The sequence below is a fragment of the Branchiostoma belcheri genome, unplaced genomic scaffold (genome assembly GCF_001625305.1).
Source record: "Branchiostoma belcheri isolate BF01 breed outbred unplaced genomic scaffold, Haploidv18h27 scaffold5, whole genome shotgun sequence".
In the NCBI taxonomy this organism is placed as follows: Eukaryota; Metazoa; Chordata; class Leptocardii; order Amphioxiformes; family Branchiostomatidae; genus Branchiostoma; species Branchiostoma belcheri.
In genome coordinates, this window is record NW_017804131.1 from 763,768 (window position 1) to 781,154 (window position 17,387).

General features: G+C 41.0%; 2 protein-coding genes across 3 annotated transcripts; one reads left to right on the forward strand and one right to left on the reverse strand.

Annotated features, from left to right (window-relative positions):
- Positions 1 to 162: 162 nt before the first annotated feature.
- On the reverse strand, positions 163 to 5,054 carry LOC109479969. The gene is made up of 5 exons (XM_019782053.1): positions 4,492 to 5,054; positions 3,423 to 3,509; positions 2,515 to 2,914; positions 1,853 to 2,355; positions 163 to 1,499 (listed from the first exon to the last, which is right to left on the reverse strand). The coding sequence occupies exons 1-5, from the start codon at positions 4,778 to 4,780 to the stop codon at positions 202 to 204; spliced, it is 2,577 nt and encodes an 858-aa protein (XP_019637612.1). The 5' UTR covers positions 4,781 to 5,054; the 3' UTR covers positions 163 to 201.
- An 849-nt stretch (positions 5,055 to 5,903) lies between these two features.
- LOC109479919 (ventricular zone-expressed PH domain-containing protein-like) lies at positions 5,904 to 17,356 on the forward strand. 2 transcript variants are annotated; one of them, XM_019781980.1, is made up of 16 exons: positions 5,904 to 5,994; positions 6,676 to 6,794; positions 7,271 to 7,377; positions 7,756 to 7,900; positions 8,366 to 8,540; positions 9,020 to 9,183; positions 9,546 to 9,755; positions 10,372 to 10,586; positions 11,064 to 11,787; positions 12,074 to 12,295; positions 12,609 to 12,726; positions 12,878 to 13,017; positions 13,357 to 13,491; positions 13,635 to 13,752; positions 14,086 to 14,219; positions 14,587 to 17,356. In XM_019781980.1, exons 2-16 carry the CDS (start codon positions 6,693 to 6,695, stop codon positions 14,788 to 14,790), a joined length of 2,913 nt encoding a protein of 970 aa, XP_019637539.1. In that variant the 5' UTR covers positions 5,904 to 5,994; positions 6,676 to 6,692; the 3' UTR covers positions 14,791 to 17,356. The 2 variants fall into 2 exon arrangements, with proteins under 2 accessions (XP_019637539.1, XP_019637540.1); XM_019781981.1 differs by having other exon boundaries at positions 11,064 to 11,757; positions 14,587 to 17,355.
- The last annotated feature ends 31 nt before the right edge of the window (positions 17,357 to 17,387 follow it).

Consider the following 17,387-nt stretch of genomic DNA (forward strand, 5'->3'; position numbering starts at 1 on the left):
TTTTTAAAAATTCAGTCAGCTGCATTTAGGTGGATTTTTCCATCTGAAATTCCTTGCCAACATATGCATTTGCTATGACTGTGCTTAGCCAAGTTGGACAAAGATGTGAAATAAGTGTCTTCATTCATTTATTTATTCATCTCTCTTCTTAGAACTCCAGAATGTAAACAAAACTGTACATGTCAATGGCGAGTTTACAGCCTATACAGTGATAATTCCGAGATGTAGGGACAATTCACCTGTCCAGATAACTATCGGTTCTGACTTCAACAGTGATTCTTTTATGTTACTCTCTAAAACTTCGTCGTCAAGATCCTCATTTAAGATTTTGTCAAACAAAGAGTCTGCGTCCTCTCCGCTTCCCATGGACCCTTCTAAACTGTTGATGAATCCCAAGACGAGCTGAAGTGTCTCGGAAACTGATGCCTCCTCAGGATGGACGCCTAGAAGGATCAACTCCTTCAGTTCGTTTAAGGAGCGTATGTGGTCGGTTAGTAGAGCAAGGCAAGCTGTTGTCATCTTGTTCGAACTGAGGTCGAGTCTGCACAGCGCTTTCATGTGACGAAGTTGTCTGAAGATTGCGGTCACGCCTTTGTCGGTGATCTGGTTTCCTCCGAGGTTAAGATTACGGATATGAGAGAGTTTTCTTAGATTTTCAACCATCGTCAACGCGGCATCGTCATCTAAACCACAACCACTAAAATCTACTGATGTTAAGTTTCCCATTGCGCGGAAAGTGTGGGACATTTTCGTGGCGTCCTCAAGCGAAACCTGAACACCTGAGAGGTTTAGAACTCTGAAATCTGCCTTCTCTAAATGTTGTAACGACGACATTTGGTCTAGCAGGTGCTTCGTTCCCGACGGTGTCGTTTTGTTCCCTGTCAGCTTAAGTATCTTCACGTTGGGTATGTGGGGGAAAGATTGTGTAAGCTCCATTATGTTCTGATCGTTCATACCATTGTTTGAGAGGTCCAACTCTTCTAGTAGATGTAAACATGATAATCGCTGTGACAGCGTCGCTACGGAAGAATCCGAGAGACTTTGATTCTGCAGAACAAGCACCTTGAGATGGTTCATGAACAGGAGGAGATCCAAAAGAGGGAAAGTCTCATCAGTTCGTACCAACGCGGACCTTGACTTGATTGTTGCACTGAACTGCATATTCACTTCACCTATGCCCGAGAGCTTGGAAAGGTTTTCGTGGAGAACCTTGTAGAACTGGATAGCAGTTTCACCGTCGTTTTCTCGTGCTAAGTTCGCCCCATCCTCTACACAGTACAGCACGAAGTCCGTCAGGGTTGCGGGGGGCTGCCTGCAGTCCTTCCAGTAGGAGCAGACGAACGGCCAGAAGAACTTGTCCTGCAGGAGGCAGGAGAGGAGGGAGCTGGTACGGAAGGGCGCGTGAAGGGTGCTGCCGTCACCGCCGCCCTGGAAGAAGTCCACGATGTATTTCTCGAAGGTGGGGTAATGAGACGGGTCTAGGAGTCCTTCAAACTCACCTGTAATGTGAAAATATCGAAGAGAAAATTAGCCATGTTTGTGGCTGTTATATATGAAATATATAGTTTACACAGTAGCTCTTTTGACATTATAGTGTTAAAAAGATTAAGGCAAACTTCTGTAGCAATCAATGGCAATAGCATGTCTCTCAATCTCATTACTATGCATCAGACGTAGTACGATCACAAACTAAGGGCATTCGTGGCATAGTCCTGCATACATCGTACGTGCTTACATATAAAATGTTAATATTCGGTCAATGACAGGCATCATATTGTAATACTTTTCAAGCGTACGTTACGACATAAGTGTTTTGGGCCTTTTAGCAGGAACGGAATAAGCTGACAGTGACCTTGGAAATGCGCCTTTCCCATCTGGTACTCCTTCTCCACCATGTGACAGCCAACAGTCAAGTTCAGACGTTTCGCCGCCTTGCACACGTCATCTGACACTAGATCACGTGACATATCCATGGCAACGGTCCCTTCACGATACGCCAGCCAGAATCTCTGTAAGTCGTCCTCATTTCCAAACCACAGGAGACAGGTCACGCTGTTAGCTCGGTTACCCTTGGATACGGTGAGTAGCGTAGCCCCGTTTTTCTTCAGTACCGCCTCCAAGTCTATGTACCTCTGTGAAATGGTCATCAGCTCTGTCGTAAAGAGGTCGCCGGCCTTCTTAAGCCTGTCTTGCTCGGGTTGAGAGATGTTGGATTTGTTGCCGCGTTGTTGGATACTTTTAAGGTGCAGGGATAACTTACATCTGTAGGCTCGTCTTGGACTCGCCGTGTCTGAATATACGGCGTCATTTTCGGTGGTGAGTTCGTCGTTTTCTTGGTCTTCGTGTGTTGATGATTCGGTTGTTGTTTCGTGTGTTGATGATTCGGTTGTTGTTTCGGGTGTTGATGATTCGGTTGTCGTTTCGTGTGTTGATGATTCGGTTGTTGTTTCGGGTGTTGATGATTCGGTTGTTGTTTCGGGTGTTATAGATCCTGTTGTTGTTTCGTGTGTTGAAGTTTGGGTCTGGAAATAAATCTCTTCCTGCAGAATACTTTCTGGGGAGGGAACCGATGAATTTTTGTCTGTATCTACTTCAAGGTCTTGGGAGGCTTCGCTTGGTATGGGAGAAACTTTCTCGACGCTCATTATAGAAAATTGTAGACATTGCTGTGTCACTAGTGTTGGGCCTTCTGTGCTAGGTGGTGTGTTGGTTAACGTTTGTTCTGATTGAGATTCTGGCGGTCGTTCTTTCGGCTTACGCGGAGTTTCTCTTTGAGAGACCTCACCGCTCTGACTAACTTGTTCGTTCGGAAGTTGCGCATGCTCCCCGTCCGCCAAGGCATCAGTCTCCTGTCGAGGTGAAATAGTTTTCTTCTTTGTGCGTCTGGTCGCGTCTGACTTTCTTCGCAAATCTCCTTGGAGGGGAGAAGATGATATTGAATACTAAACGGTAACGTAAACAAATGTACAGAGAGTGAAATGTATACACATGATGACGTATACACATATAAGCCACCATTACCACGTTTTGAAACGTGTCAAATTACGCTTTCTGTGATAAGAATAAGAAATAAGCTTGTAATGGGAAGGTCCCATCTTCCTTATTAAGTAGGTTTCAGCAGTGGCTGTTATTATGGCTTTAGAATTTGAGAGTCAAAGTTGTCCAATATTCACCTTTATTTTCCTCACGCTTCTCCAAGCCCAACAGTTTCTTGTCTTCCAGCTCCGTAACATTTCTTACCGCTGTGATGTCAGGCAGTTGGGGGATCTTGCTCATAAAGGCTCCTGAACGAAGAATATTACATGATGACTCAGACTAAGATCTTAAGGCATAGAAACATATCTACAACAAGTAGGTAAGTAAAGTCATTCCATTCATGATAATATGAAAATCTACGGCCAATAGAAATGACAGTGCCTTACCCCGAGCCTGTGGTGCCCTGGGTGTGGCGTAGGCCGTCTGGAGAGGAGACAGACGTTTGACACGATGCTTCCCTCGCGTCCCCGGGCCTTTAGGAAACACGAGAAGTTGGCATCAAACAATGTCATTTACTTTGTAATAGTCTGTACCAAATTTTCAGCTTTTAGGCTTTTCTCGCCGTTTACGTTAGCATTGAACTTGGAATTGGATTGCGATTGGGATATTTTCTATAAAGCCACTGACACACGAATGTGGTTTACCGAATACTAGCCGAACTGCTCCCAACCATGGTAAGAAGTAGTTCGGGGCGGGGAGTTCAAATTTGACTCAAATTCGATTCAATTCGTATAGAAAGGTAGGCGTGGCATAAAGCTGGCAAGACTGCTCCCGAACTTCAGCTAATCTAGGTCGACTGGTGTTCGGGGGAAGGTTCTGAATGTGTGGTAGCATAGGGGCTTAAACTTCACGGTTCACATATTGATCCATTACTATTACTACTGGTAAGAATGTGTCGTGAATGGTGTCATTCTATGTACGTACGTGTCGCAAAAGTAATAAACCATTGATGTCTTCAGATCAGTATAATGTGCGCTATGTTTACCGTTCCCCTTGCGTCTAGTTCTGTTTCCAAAGACGTGCAGAAATTGTACTATGCAACACGACCTGACAGAAAGGAATGCCGTCGCCTGGGATTCAGCAGCATTCGAGCGTGGATGTCAGGGAACCACTGCGGTCGGGTGACTACTAAGGAGTCTGGAATATGCACCACACACCACACGTGTGTGTTTATCTTTCTACGTACATGACCAAGCATGAATTTTACTGTTGGGTGACGGTTTGTCGTTAGGAGGTATATACAGGTACAACTATGCAGAACAACATAACGATATCATGCCACTGTTACAAAGGTTATGACTTCAACTTCAAACACACATGGGGTCTAAGTGTCACACTAAAACGTTCGCCTCTTTGGTATCAAAGCCTTGGATTTACACAAGAGTACTCATATGTTTGCCTGGTTGTGCAGTTACAATAGAAAAGGCAAATAACTTGTCAACTTTGGTCCCTCACCTGTAAACGCCGTCGCGCCGTCGTCAAGCAAATCCTCCAAGTGCCCGAAGCCAGTTTTTCTGAGGGCGTCGCGAAAAACGTAGAAGGCTCGGTCATCTTTGCTGACCAGGATTTCCAGCAGCACCTTTACCTTGTCTTCAGTCTTGGAGATAGGAAGTATGAAGGCTATTTCTTCGTTGCTGAGTACAGAGTCGTGTTGAAGAAAGCATAGCACTTCTTCTATGTTCTTCAAGTTGTCCACGTACGTTGCCGAGTTCCTCAAAAGCGAGTCCCTTAGAAGTGCATGCATGCCTTTACACAAAGAGTCTCTTACTGTCCGCTTGAATCGGTTGACGACAACTCTTCTTGGCTCCCCTGCGCATTCTGAAACAGTGCTTCCCCGTTCACTGTTTTTCTGAAGCACACACAGACCAGTTTACAACGCGGAGAGCTAAAGGGTTTACTGAAGGCCCTTATTTGGACCCTCATCGGTTGTCAAGCTTTCAAATAACGTTTAATCCACTACGCAGGCGTCAGAAACGGGGACATTTGTACCGCGATGTTTGCACAACGTCTGTTGAAGCCACTCTTCGACTGTACAGCCGCAAATGACCCGATTTGTCTGATTTGTTAAGTCATTAGCATATACAAAGCCATTCCGGTCGCCTGAGGGTTCTTAAAAACAGAACAGGTGTTTAGTTGTTTAACGACCCGATAACCTACAGGAGTTTGTATTCTTTGGCTTTTTGCCGTTAAGGACATTGGAAAGCCACAGTGAGTAGATAGAGTGCAAGGGATTGACTCGAAGTTTTTAAAAAAGAAGGTAAAAAAAAAGTCCTAAAAAAAGGAACAAGTTCTATCGAAATCATATTCAACATCCTAGCTCTGTATTTAATAAAGGCAGAATTGAAAGCATCCTTGAACAATAGACTCAAGGGCAGCAAACCCCTATCGCATGCAGCCCTACTAGAATCATACTGGATAGCGACCTCCTCCAAGGTCCCAAACGGAAAACGTATAAAGTAAAAGTCGGCCATATGGCTTGAAGCTTCTTGTTTTTTTCCATCACTCAAGTTCACCCAGTTCATTACTTCATCATCTGCAGAATGCGTGACTTAAGTTTTCAGAAGGGATGTGTTGCCTTTTCTAGCGCATATCACCCAACAATGCTTCCACCCCTGTTTATTTATATATAATACTAAGATTACTTAAGAGTTTCTTTCTCTTTCTTTCACAGTCTTTCAAGCATCGAATTAGCCCACTCCGGTAAAGCAAAGCTCTAGGGTCTATATAATAATGTAGTATACAAATGGTGATAAAGAATACAACTCTGTTAAAGACATCTTGACAGCAGGCATGTCTCAAGTTTTTCTTATTTTGGTCACGGTCACGCCCCTGCTGACCCCAAGTGACCTTTGCTTTTCACACGCGGTGCAGTCTGGGAAAGTAAGCAATCAAAATGGCGGACGTGGGAAGAAAATCTCAGCTCCGGACCCAAACTTTGTGTTTTTTCTAAGCAATAAGGTAGGTTTCAACCTCTTTGACAGCTTTTTATGTGAAATGAGATAGTATCTGACAAAGAGGAATGGAGTTTTGGCTTGACCTAGCTTAGTCCGCACAGGAAATCGATTTAAAGTCCTTGGGCGTAGCTCACTTCGCAACTTCAGTTCAAGTTGCACATTCGCAGTAGTTTGCGACTTTGCGTAGGTGGAGTGAAATTTGTCTAGCCTGCCTTAAAATCAAAGAAGATTAATCTCATTTTCATACCTTCCTGCTGTTTTTGCTTAAACTATGCAGCATCTACGGTTGTCTGTGTTGTTATTGTATGCGGAGTATATGATAACAGTGATTTCATATTCATTTGTCAGAGATGTGTTGTGTTTACACATGTGCCAATGGCATGTCTGGTTAGAATGTTGTCAGAAGGAGTTAGGTGAATACTTCTCGTGTTGCTGCAGAGTTCTCAGAGCCGTCTTTGTGTAGATTCGATTTTTGTCCCGAAGAAATATTATTTTCAAGAACTGTCGCAACTAGAAATTGTTTCAAATCAACAGCCCACTGATGTCACGCATTGCTTCATACAAGGCCAGTAGATTTAGATTTGAACCAGCTGGTTAGAGGATCAAAGGGTAATATTACTATTTTACTATGTACACGGAATTATTAATTGTGATTTACACATTTTCAATGTTTTCTTTATCGCAGACCAGTCCAGGTGCAGGATGCATGAACTGTTTGCGCAGGTTCTGTCCAAGCGGGACCTGTCCAGGGCAGGGGATCTCTTCTCCATAGAGGACAGTGCTATTGTCAACGACCTATCAGAGGTGGGACATTCACGTGTTTTCATTAATCTTCCCTTAGAACTTCTTTTAAAACAAGTTCATCACTTGCCAAGCTGTGTGACAAGTGGATGTACATGTAGCATTAGACTTGTTGAGTTATTGACAAATCTTTCAAGAGAATAACATGACATCTAGAACTTTCCTGAAGTATTTTTTTCCATTTGGCAAGGTCTGTGAAATATAAAAAATGCAAAAATTGATTCACAACTTATCAAGGTGAGCTGCCGATAAAAACACAATTATCTGGGCTGCTAATCTTCTACAAGTAAGTGATGCTTTAAGACAAATCTGACCAATTGAAATATTTACAATTCCTAATCAGCCTTTCGGCTGCTATTTGGTAAGTACAGATAATGAATTGAAGAAACAATTATTATTATTATTCATATGATAATAAATTTATGATTCATCAGCTTTGTCATAATTTCTAACAGAATGCTAATCTCTTCTCTGCGCAGGTGCTGAAGAGGATACAGGAGATCTCCTCCCGCCCTGACTACCTGACCAACGACAACGACCAATCAGTGGTGGAGATCTGCATCACCAGGGTTACCACTGCCATCAGGTGACCAGCAGCCAATCATGTTTGTTTAGATAATTTCCTCATTGGAACAGCAGTTTACAATGTAGAACAATATGGTTTCAACATCTATTCTCGTGTGCATACAAATATTCAAAAGGGATAAGTTGTACATTTATACATTTATTTGAGACATGTACATGAGCAAGCAACTTTTTTGTAATGTGAAGTTTAGTTCTCATTTCCTTAAAAGTATCACTTCTTAAAACTCTGTATGGCCTACTACCATAGAATAGATTACCATGATGTTAATTCTCAATACTCCCAGTACAATATTCCCAGCAGCTCAAGGAGAACTCACAAACCAAGAAGTTAATCTGTGTTAACATTGGATCCTTCCTGCTGTTTTTTTTTCTTGAACAGAGAAACTGCTTCCATCGAGCGCCATGGGCCTGCGCTGGTGTCCCTGTGGGAATCGTGCCTTAAGCATAACCTCAAGCCTCTGTCTCGAGACGAGGACCCGCCTCATGCCAAGATTGCCTCAGATATCATGAGTTGTATCTTCCAGGTCAGGAAAAAAATTAACACTTTTCTTATATTTAAAACAACAATGAAATTATTTACTACAGTTCATAGGAATGTGAAAGATTTTTTTGAAACTAACTGTATGTATCTACTATGATTTTTTTAGAAGTTCGTTGTGTAAAACACATCATAATAATACATGTAACTATACACATTTGTTTGACATGTAAATGTCTGTAAGTCTTTAAGTCTAAAGACATTCATTTTTTGTAAGGCATGTGTTAGCTTCATTGAACCAGAGCAGACTGTCTACAGAATACACAAAATTCAAATTGCAGTTTCAATTGCACCTTGACCCAAATGCTGTAGTTCTTGTGGTCTGGTTCATAGTAACATGTAAACAAATGTGTTCATCAGTTGGAAATGAATGTGTATTACGATGTGTATTACACATTGTACTGTACATTTTGTAGCATATTATACTAATACTTTATTATCTGTATTCCAGAATTATTCCAAACCTTCCATCATGAAGCTTGCCGTTCCTGTTGCTGTGAAGTTCCTGCAGCAGGGAAACCGTGAGCTGAGTAGGAACATGTCCAGTTATCTGTCCCTCGCTGCCATAGAGAACGCCGGCCTGCTTGCCAAACACACAAAACACATCATCGATAGTATCATAGCAGGTGAGGGAACTGGGCACACATGAGGATGTATCATGGCTAGATGGTGTTGAGCATTGGTTTGTTAGGTACATGACATCATTCTGTACTTTTCAAATGGTATAGCCATTTGTCATCTAGCTTTACGCTGTGATCACAAGGCATGCAATTGTCACACTTGTGGCATGTGTGTGTGTGTTTTAAGCTACATCATGTATTTAATATACTGAAGACATGAAACATACATTACAGGTTCAAAAGATTTGTCATAAAATTGTGGGTCAGCTATATATTGAATGTTATTTTCATGTAATTTTTGTTGCTTTGTACATTTTGCTAGTAAGGTATTATAATGGCAAAGATTTATTTGAATTTATTTGAAGAACACTGACAGACATCTTCAAATACAAAGGACTACCAAGAATTATATGTTTATTTTTTTATATATAATTAGTTTGTGTTTTCCCTTGTCTGTGATTGACTTTGATGATCATATCTCACAGGAAACAGGTCCCTGATCAGAGTTCTGCCCCAGATCTACCAGCAGGCTCCTGATCCAATCAACAAGCGCGTACCAGACCTGGTTAGGCAGCTCAAGGAGTGTGATGGGTCTGAGAGGGGGAATTTGTTACAGCTGCTCTCATTGGTTGCAAAGAAGGAGCCCAAAGTGAGGAAAAGTTTTTGTATTCTGTATATTCTTTGTTTAACTGAAAAACATTGAAACCTAGTGCAGCTATATAAAACAAAGTAGTGTAGTCAGCCAGAGCTTGGAAGGTAGAGTTTCTAGGGTTTGAAAAAAAGTTATATATGAGATGTCTAATATTCACTCTACATGGTGGTACCATGGTTGATGAGATGTGACGTATTTGCAAGACACTTATAAACTCTGTAGTAGCTACATTGTATATGTATGTTTCAAGACAAATATAAATCATGTTTAGCCACAAGATTACTTTTTGTAACATGTATGTTTCCTTTCCCAATATTTATGTATATCTATACCTATTGTCTCTTGTTGTATCTCCCCAGCTGATGATGCCATATGTGAACACCCTGGTGGATTTCCTCCCCTCCCCGCCCACCACCACACAGGTCCTGCCTGTTCTGGTTGACATGGCAACAGCCAATGCCACACCCTTTGTGGGCATGCTGGGATCCCTGCAGAAGACGGCGGAACAGCAGCCCATGTGTCTGAGCGGGGTGGCCAGGATCGTAGGTGCCATCGGGAGAACGGACGAGGTAAGATACACGATTAAGGTTTATTATGTTTAGCAAAGGAAAACATATTGTTTTTGCTAAGTTTCTTCTTCTTCTTCTGTTGACGTCTGTCACCATGGTAACTGGCGTTGGGTACATAATGTTGCAATTTTATAGCAGGAGGGATTTAGACTCCTGTCTGACCATACATATAAATGTATTTGAGTAAGAACTAACAGAGCAGACCATATGCGAAGCTTCGAAGGTAAACATTACGCATTTGCTTTTCAATTAGTGTTAGATCTATTTCCTCACATAACTCGGCTGAAAAAGAGTATCTAGCCTCAGTTAGGGATATCTTCTCTGATGGGTTGTAAAGCTGGAGGTCCTGTGTTTAAGGAGAGCCACAATTCAAGCCCAGGTTTTAAAGAAAAGTAGTCACCATACTTACTGAAAAGAGTATTGGTGGTTGAAAGCTTACCATCTAGTCTCAGGGTTGACATTTTGAAAACGTGATAGGTGCCTGTTACATGTATGTCAATACTTGCACAAACTTGATAGATGTCAATAAGTAAATAAATATGCAGGACTGGTAGAACATTACACAATAAAGAATCAAGCTAAATTCTTTGACTCAAATGATTTCTAATTGTTGCAGGCTGAAGCCAAGGACTGCTTAGTTTACCTCGTTCAGCAGCTGTCTAATGCAGACCACAGTTCCTTGCCAGTACTGTTGGGGGAGATCAAGACTCTGGTAGACCGGAACCCAAACCAGCTGACCGATCACATCAAGGAGATCAACAGATACAATGACTCGTCCTCCAGCGCTGCCAGGCTTATTGTTCAACAGCTGCAGCAACAAGCAGCTAGAAGGTGGGTTTTCCTATCCTTATTATTTTGGTATGCTGAATTAACCTCCTGTTTGATAAGTACCATAAGGAGTACAACTTACAAGTCTGGTTTCAAAAGGCTTTAACAGAGAGAAGGTTAAACTAGGCCCAAGACATTATAATTGCATGATCAGTTCTTTATTTCAGTTGATTTCAAACTTCTGTTCACGGATGCAATTTTGCTTTCCTTTTATATTGTATTAGTGTTAGTTATCCATATCTTATGTAAAATACTTTCCATGTTATTGTGGACAAGCCAAGGACTTTCTTAACATTGAAATCCTTTACAAAACCTTAGCCAGTTCAATAAAGTCCCATAGATACTTTATTCTTCATTTTTTGCAGAGGTATCTTTTTCTCTTAACTTCCTTTACTGTTTGTAGACAAGAAAAACCTTTTCCATAAAGGATCTATGTAAGTCTGGTAGGTAGATATTAAGTATTTTTCTTTCTTTTCACAGTTGTGGGAGCACCCCAACTCCAGATGGGGCCATAGACAAGGAAGCTCCCAGTCCTGCCACAAGTCCAACACCTCAAGCTGTCCAAACTACTGACGGCAAACTGGCAACCACCTCCCCATCCTCTGTCCCCACCACAACCCCTACCCAGACCTCTCCCCCTCATGAAAGTAAATCACCTGCCTCCCTCACTACTACTACCTCCACCTCCGCCACTCCTACTAAAAGACACAGTGGGACCAAGTCACATAGTAACCCCAACCTCATCCCCAGCCCCAGTATTAGAAACACTGCCATCAGACAACCTCGCCCTGTGTCATTGGAACAGTCCATTCCATCCTCCTCCTCCTCCAGTAAAGCAGTGAAGAGATTCAGCTCCCCCACTCCTACAAATGGAATGATCCACACTGCTGCAGTACCGTCGCTGTCCACACAGGGGCTCTCCACTTCCACCGGCTCCATTAAGACCACCGCAACGCGAACATCGACGACATCCACACAGACCACGACATCGAACCCTAACCTTGTTCCGTCCCCGCCGAAAACGCTTCCCGTCAGCGCCAGTTCCACGTCGTCGCACTTGGCGGCGTCGTTGCCGGGGCCGAGCGCCATGGTGATGACCTCTGGCCCCGGCAGTACCAGCAGCTTACCGTACAGATCCAAGGAGAGGCCGCGATCAGCCGCATCACTTGAAGGGGTGAGTTCGAATACTCCCCTCAAAAAACAGTTACTAGTACTCAAGCAACTGGATATGATTTTGGACACGGTCAGATGTTTCAGGTAGCATCTACTACATTTCACCAGTGGCACTGGTGAGATCTCAAGATCAATAGTTTTATAACTAAAAATTATTAGTTTTCAGTCCTATTTGGGGAGAGAAATTGATATAGAGGTATCAGTATGTCAATTCATGATTCAGAGATCAAAATGTTGAAATCTTGTGGGGAAGGTTGCACCCTAAGGTACTGCAAAGAATAATTTCTAATCAACTTATAATGACATTTTTCTTACAGAAGAGAATATCCCTCAGCAGCGATGTCATCATCAAGAGGATGACCCCTGACCCCGCCCCAAGTGGTGTCAGGGCAAAGGTCATCAGCAGAAAGAAGGCGGCGACTGAAAAAATCCGCAACACGGAGAAGCGGAAAAGCCTGGCAGACCAGATCAAGGGAATCATCAACTTTGGGGACAGTTCGGACAAGTCAGAGAGAGGCTCTAGTGAAACCCTTACCAAGGTACAAAATGACCGTTGCTTATGAGTTATTTTTGATGTCCAATAGGGTGTTAAGAGCATGTGACACTAAGTTGTGCTGCAGTATCATAGAGAGCTGCTAGGGTCGACAAATCTGACTCTTTGTGATTTGCCATTAGCGTGAAATACACCTCATATGCATGGTATGATGTGAAATTTTTGATTATCAGAAACAAAATCAATCTTACATGATATAACTGTTACAGCATAAACTGAAATTTTACAACAAAAAGGACTTAATGGGCAAATGATGAGTTGTGATGAAGAAGAGTTGTAATGTTTACATTTGATTGCAGACCAATGATGAAATGGATGCCCTTCAAGACTGGTCCAAGGGCAAAATGGAGGACATCAAGGACTACATGTCAGAGGTCAACTGCCGAGTACCTATCCCATGTTCCTGTGCAATAGAAGGTAGGTCAATGTACTGTCAGTATTTCTTTATTTTGTATAATACATGTGCACAATTTTGTTACAGGTTTGTTGCCATCTTGAAAAATAGTGACTCTGATTTAATTGATTGTTGATTCTTAATTAAGGTTCAATTTTTTTCTTTTTGTCCCAGATACAAAAAGCGGCTCCTTAGCCCGACTAGGTTTTATGTGTGCAAAGAAGGATGAGCATTGTCTGTACTCCAGAACACAGTTCATCACCATGAGCAGACATCCCAAACTCTGGCTACATCTTATGTTCCTGCACATACAGGTAAGGAAACAAACAAACAAACAAATAAGCAAACAAACAAACAAGTGATCAGTAAAACAGTAAACAAACTGAGGAAGTACAGTGTCTATCTTTTGGTGGTCTCAGCTTATTTTTCCCATTGAACCAAGCATTAAGAATCCTGTCTATATATTTGCCACCTCTCTACTCCATGGATGACTATTTTCTGCATTTACTTTTTTCTTTACTTTGTGTTCTTACAATTACCTGATTTGTACAAAGCAAATTGTACTGGAGAGTTTGCAGTTAAGAGAAGACACGTTCCAACTGGTTACAGTAAGTCTCTTTGTCCTTAAATATGTGTTTTGTTTGAATTTTCAGGCAAAGGAAAGAAATGCCCTCTCTAAGCAGGACGCGAGAATACAGTCCTTACTGACCCAGTGGGAGAGAATCAAGAGAAGAGGGGTGCTGACACTGGAGGGACACATCATGCAGTCAGACTTCCCTTCAGAAAGGGTAACATTATGGATTTGTAATATATTGTTTCCTCTGCTTTGTAGTATGACTTTTTCATTGAAGGAACATTCATTGCCAAAATTTCATTTTCCAATGCCAGGACATTTTTGTGAAAATAGTGTTATCTTTTTTTTTCGTTTCAGGACCAAGAGATGTTACATGGCCAGCTTGACGAGGTTCGCTTCTTTGACCTGTTTTCTTACGACCAATCAGAGGACAACTGGGAGTGTTTCATGTGCAGCAATCCTGACAAGGCTACAGGTAGCCTGGAAATCAGACACATTAGGCTACACAAGCTTAATCTAATGACACCTATGTTACCTCTTTTGTTTAGAAAACCCTGCTTTTGTCAAAAGAGTGACAGCAACCTGCAACTTTCTATGAACTCTTTTTGAAACTTACCACAAAATAAGAAAATGTATTTGTTATGCAAGTCTGAAAAATGTGCACATGTGCAATGATCGATAAGTGATAGGACACCAAGAATCCCAAAGCAGTTATACACGTATACTCACCTATGTGGATGTTACTAGTATTATACTAGGGTACCCTAGAGTTCTGTTTGATGATCCAGAGTGTTGTTTTCTTCCCCAGGCCTTCTACAGGAGGGCCAGCCACTCATTGAAGGTCAGCTGAAGGAGAAGAAGGTTCGTTGGAAGTTCATCCGGCGCTGGAGAACCAGGTACTTCACCTTAGCCGGCGCACAGCTGGTGCAGAAGTCCAGATCGGTGAGTTTACAAGTACCAAAATTATATATAATATTCCTGTGTGTTTAGTTGTGGTGGGGCTCAAAATGCCACCTGCACATGCAGGTTAGTGCTGGTAGAATTGGAGCTGTGCAGGTCTCTCTGACGTAGTGTTGCAGGTATAATTTGTCTGTTACAGGTAATTTTGTATGTTAGTGCATGTATACAGGAAGTAGTATCTTGAGCCTTGATATTCAAAATTAATCAAGATTTTTGGATTGTAACTTCTAAGGATGAAACAAAATTTTTCTCCATTCACTGTCATCTCTTGATGTAGACTAAACTTTACCTCGGAAACCTTTTTTAAGAGTAGCAACTGTAAAGTTAGAAATTTTTGTGAACTTTTCAGAAAAAGGATGCCTTACCAATCGAACTCAGCAAAGTCCAGAGTGTCAAGGTGGTAAGGAAGAGGGATCGCAACATCCCGCGAGCCTTCGAAATCTTCACTGACAACAAAACGTATGTCTTCAAGGCTAAGGATAGTAAGAATGCTGAACAGTGGTTACAGTGTATCAACATCGCGGTGGCACAGGCCAAGGAGTCCACGGCATGATGGGATAGATTTGCAAGGTATTGTGGGAAGTGTAAGGGGTTGGTATGAGAAATTGAATGCTTTTAACAGTCATGCATATAAAAGAGAAGGACTTGTTGTGATGATGGAGGTTTAAGAGAAGGTGAGATGTGTGTTTTAAAGACATTTTAGAAGGAGGAGGAAAATTGCGTCTGAATGGGCAAGACAGGAATCTGAAGACTGTGAAAAAGACTACTTATTATGATTGGTGAGAAGGAATAGCTTTACTCAGAAGTGTGGCAAGACAAGCTGAAGATTCATGAGACAAGACAAAGGTGCCAGTTACAAGCTTCCTATAGTCAATGGTCAAGAAATCAAATTTATGGAGATATTTGGTAAAGATGGAACCAGTAAGAATGATAAGTATTATAGCAAAGCAGCAAACATGGTGTTACATGTATCCGTGCTTTTAATATATTACTAGTAATTATTCTTTGGGACGAAAGGCTGTTTTTCAGTCCATTTTCTGGGGCTTGGTTGATAATCGTTTTTCGATCCTTCTGTGCTAATGTGCACCATTGTGGTGACCGTGGATGGTGTACAAATGTATGTGCTTAGAAACCAGCTGCCTTTTACTCTATTGTTGCAACTCAAAGAAATTTAAAAACAAATTGTTGTTCTTAACTTTTTCCTTTAAAGGTAGCAATTGATCGATGTGTAGAGGAAGATTTATTGTTGAACACCATACGTATGTAGAATGTTATTAAAATTCAGTAACTTTTAGAACTGATTGTCACAACCAGCACAATATTGCTACAAAGTGCTGCAAGTTCATTCCACTGATCATTGATAAAAACAAAAGAACATTGTATTTGCTAATTTACATGTAATAATCATAAGTACTGTTACAGTACATCTTCTCATTCCAGAAATTGTTTATCATGATCAAATTCATTCCATGCCAAGTGCTCTTAAAGTTACAGCTGCTAGTTTGACTTGCAGAATATATCCTGTGCTGCCTAATCAAGTGCTGTGTTATAAGTGCTATCTATTGACCAAAGTAAGCCATTTTACTATGCAATCAACTGATCTTGCTTGTGATTAGCTTTAGAATGGTGTTAGGAAAAGGGAGACACATGTAACTGCATGTGCAGTTGCTGATGTATTGAACTTCAGTTGAAGTAGTAGAACGTACATTGAATGCTTAAATTACACCGAAATTGTGTATTCCGGCCCCATGTTAACCATTAGCAGCCTAGCTGTTCTGGAGCAGCTAAATTTGTCCAGATACACTCTCAGCTCCATATGGTTAAGGGTCCAACTTGGTACTTGTTTTCAGGATGAATTGCCCACACAATGTCTTATTTGTGAATGCATTTAGTCCATGAAAAAAAGTCCTTTATGCAAGGAAACATTTTACTTGCCCCATGCATGTAGGATATTGGGATTGTCTTTTACACAACTAGTAAAGATTCTCACCTCATTTCTATTAGACACCTTCCTCCGAGCTTCTGACTGGAGTTCTGCTACTTGCCGCTATATTTAGCCAGTGTAGGTGGCGCTTTTGCAGTGAGAACCCAATCCCAAACATGGCTGAGTTTGCATGACTGTATGAATGCATGTAGTTTGAGAATTGTCTTATGCCATAGCCGTTGTGCCTTCTGGGTGTTAAATGTATCATATTGTGCAAATTTACAAGGAAGTATTGTAATTTAGCAGTTATTTGGAATGGGATTTTTATACTGCCAATGTCTGCATCTTTCCTCAAAGCTGAAGGAATTCATGATCAGAAGTGATAGCCACTTTCAATTGTATCAACCAATTCTTTGACACGTGATTTTACTGAAAAAAAAAAGCCATTTCGAAAAAGAATTATACTATACAGAGCCATGCAAATATGTCAGCATTTGGATATTTTATGCACAAGTCATGGCACTAAGAACAATGTAAAAGTTTATGAAATGAAGTCTAAAAATCTGTACTTTACAATGTTGTAAAGAAACTTTGTAAACCTAGATTAAACCATGTTTGGCCCTTGGGTATGCCATCACCAAATCTGACTGTTACCCATACTTTAACATGTTACTAAGTGCATTACATTGCCAGCAATTTTCTGTAGAGATTGATATTAAAGGTTAATAGCAATAATAGCAATATTCAAACTGTCATGCACTTTTAACTATAAACAACAGGTTACTATTAGAACAAGACTAAACTTAGACAAGTGCAAATATTCCATGCAATTGTGGATTGTTGAACTTTGGGTTACGTATATGTTGTTAGTGGTGAAGCTATTTGTAAATATTGTACACAGTCGATATCTTGCCAAGTAAGCCTTTCCCACCAATAATAGCCAAGACACGACAAAAGCAATAATATTCCAGGTAAAATTTGATACATTCCTCTTTTTCTTTTGTCTTTCGATATTACTTTCATGTACATAACAATATCCCCTTAACAGTATTCAGAGCAAAGAAGAAAAATTTGATTTTAATTTCCGAACAAATTCCACCTTTCACCATAATTTCTTTATATATATGTTTCTTTCAGTATGCTTAATATGCTTTAGAATTTCAGTTGCATTGATTAGTTGCTTATTATAATAAGTTTTTATTTCTAATACTCTCTAGATGTTTGTA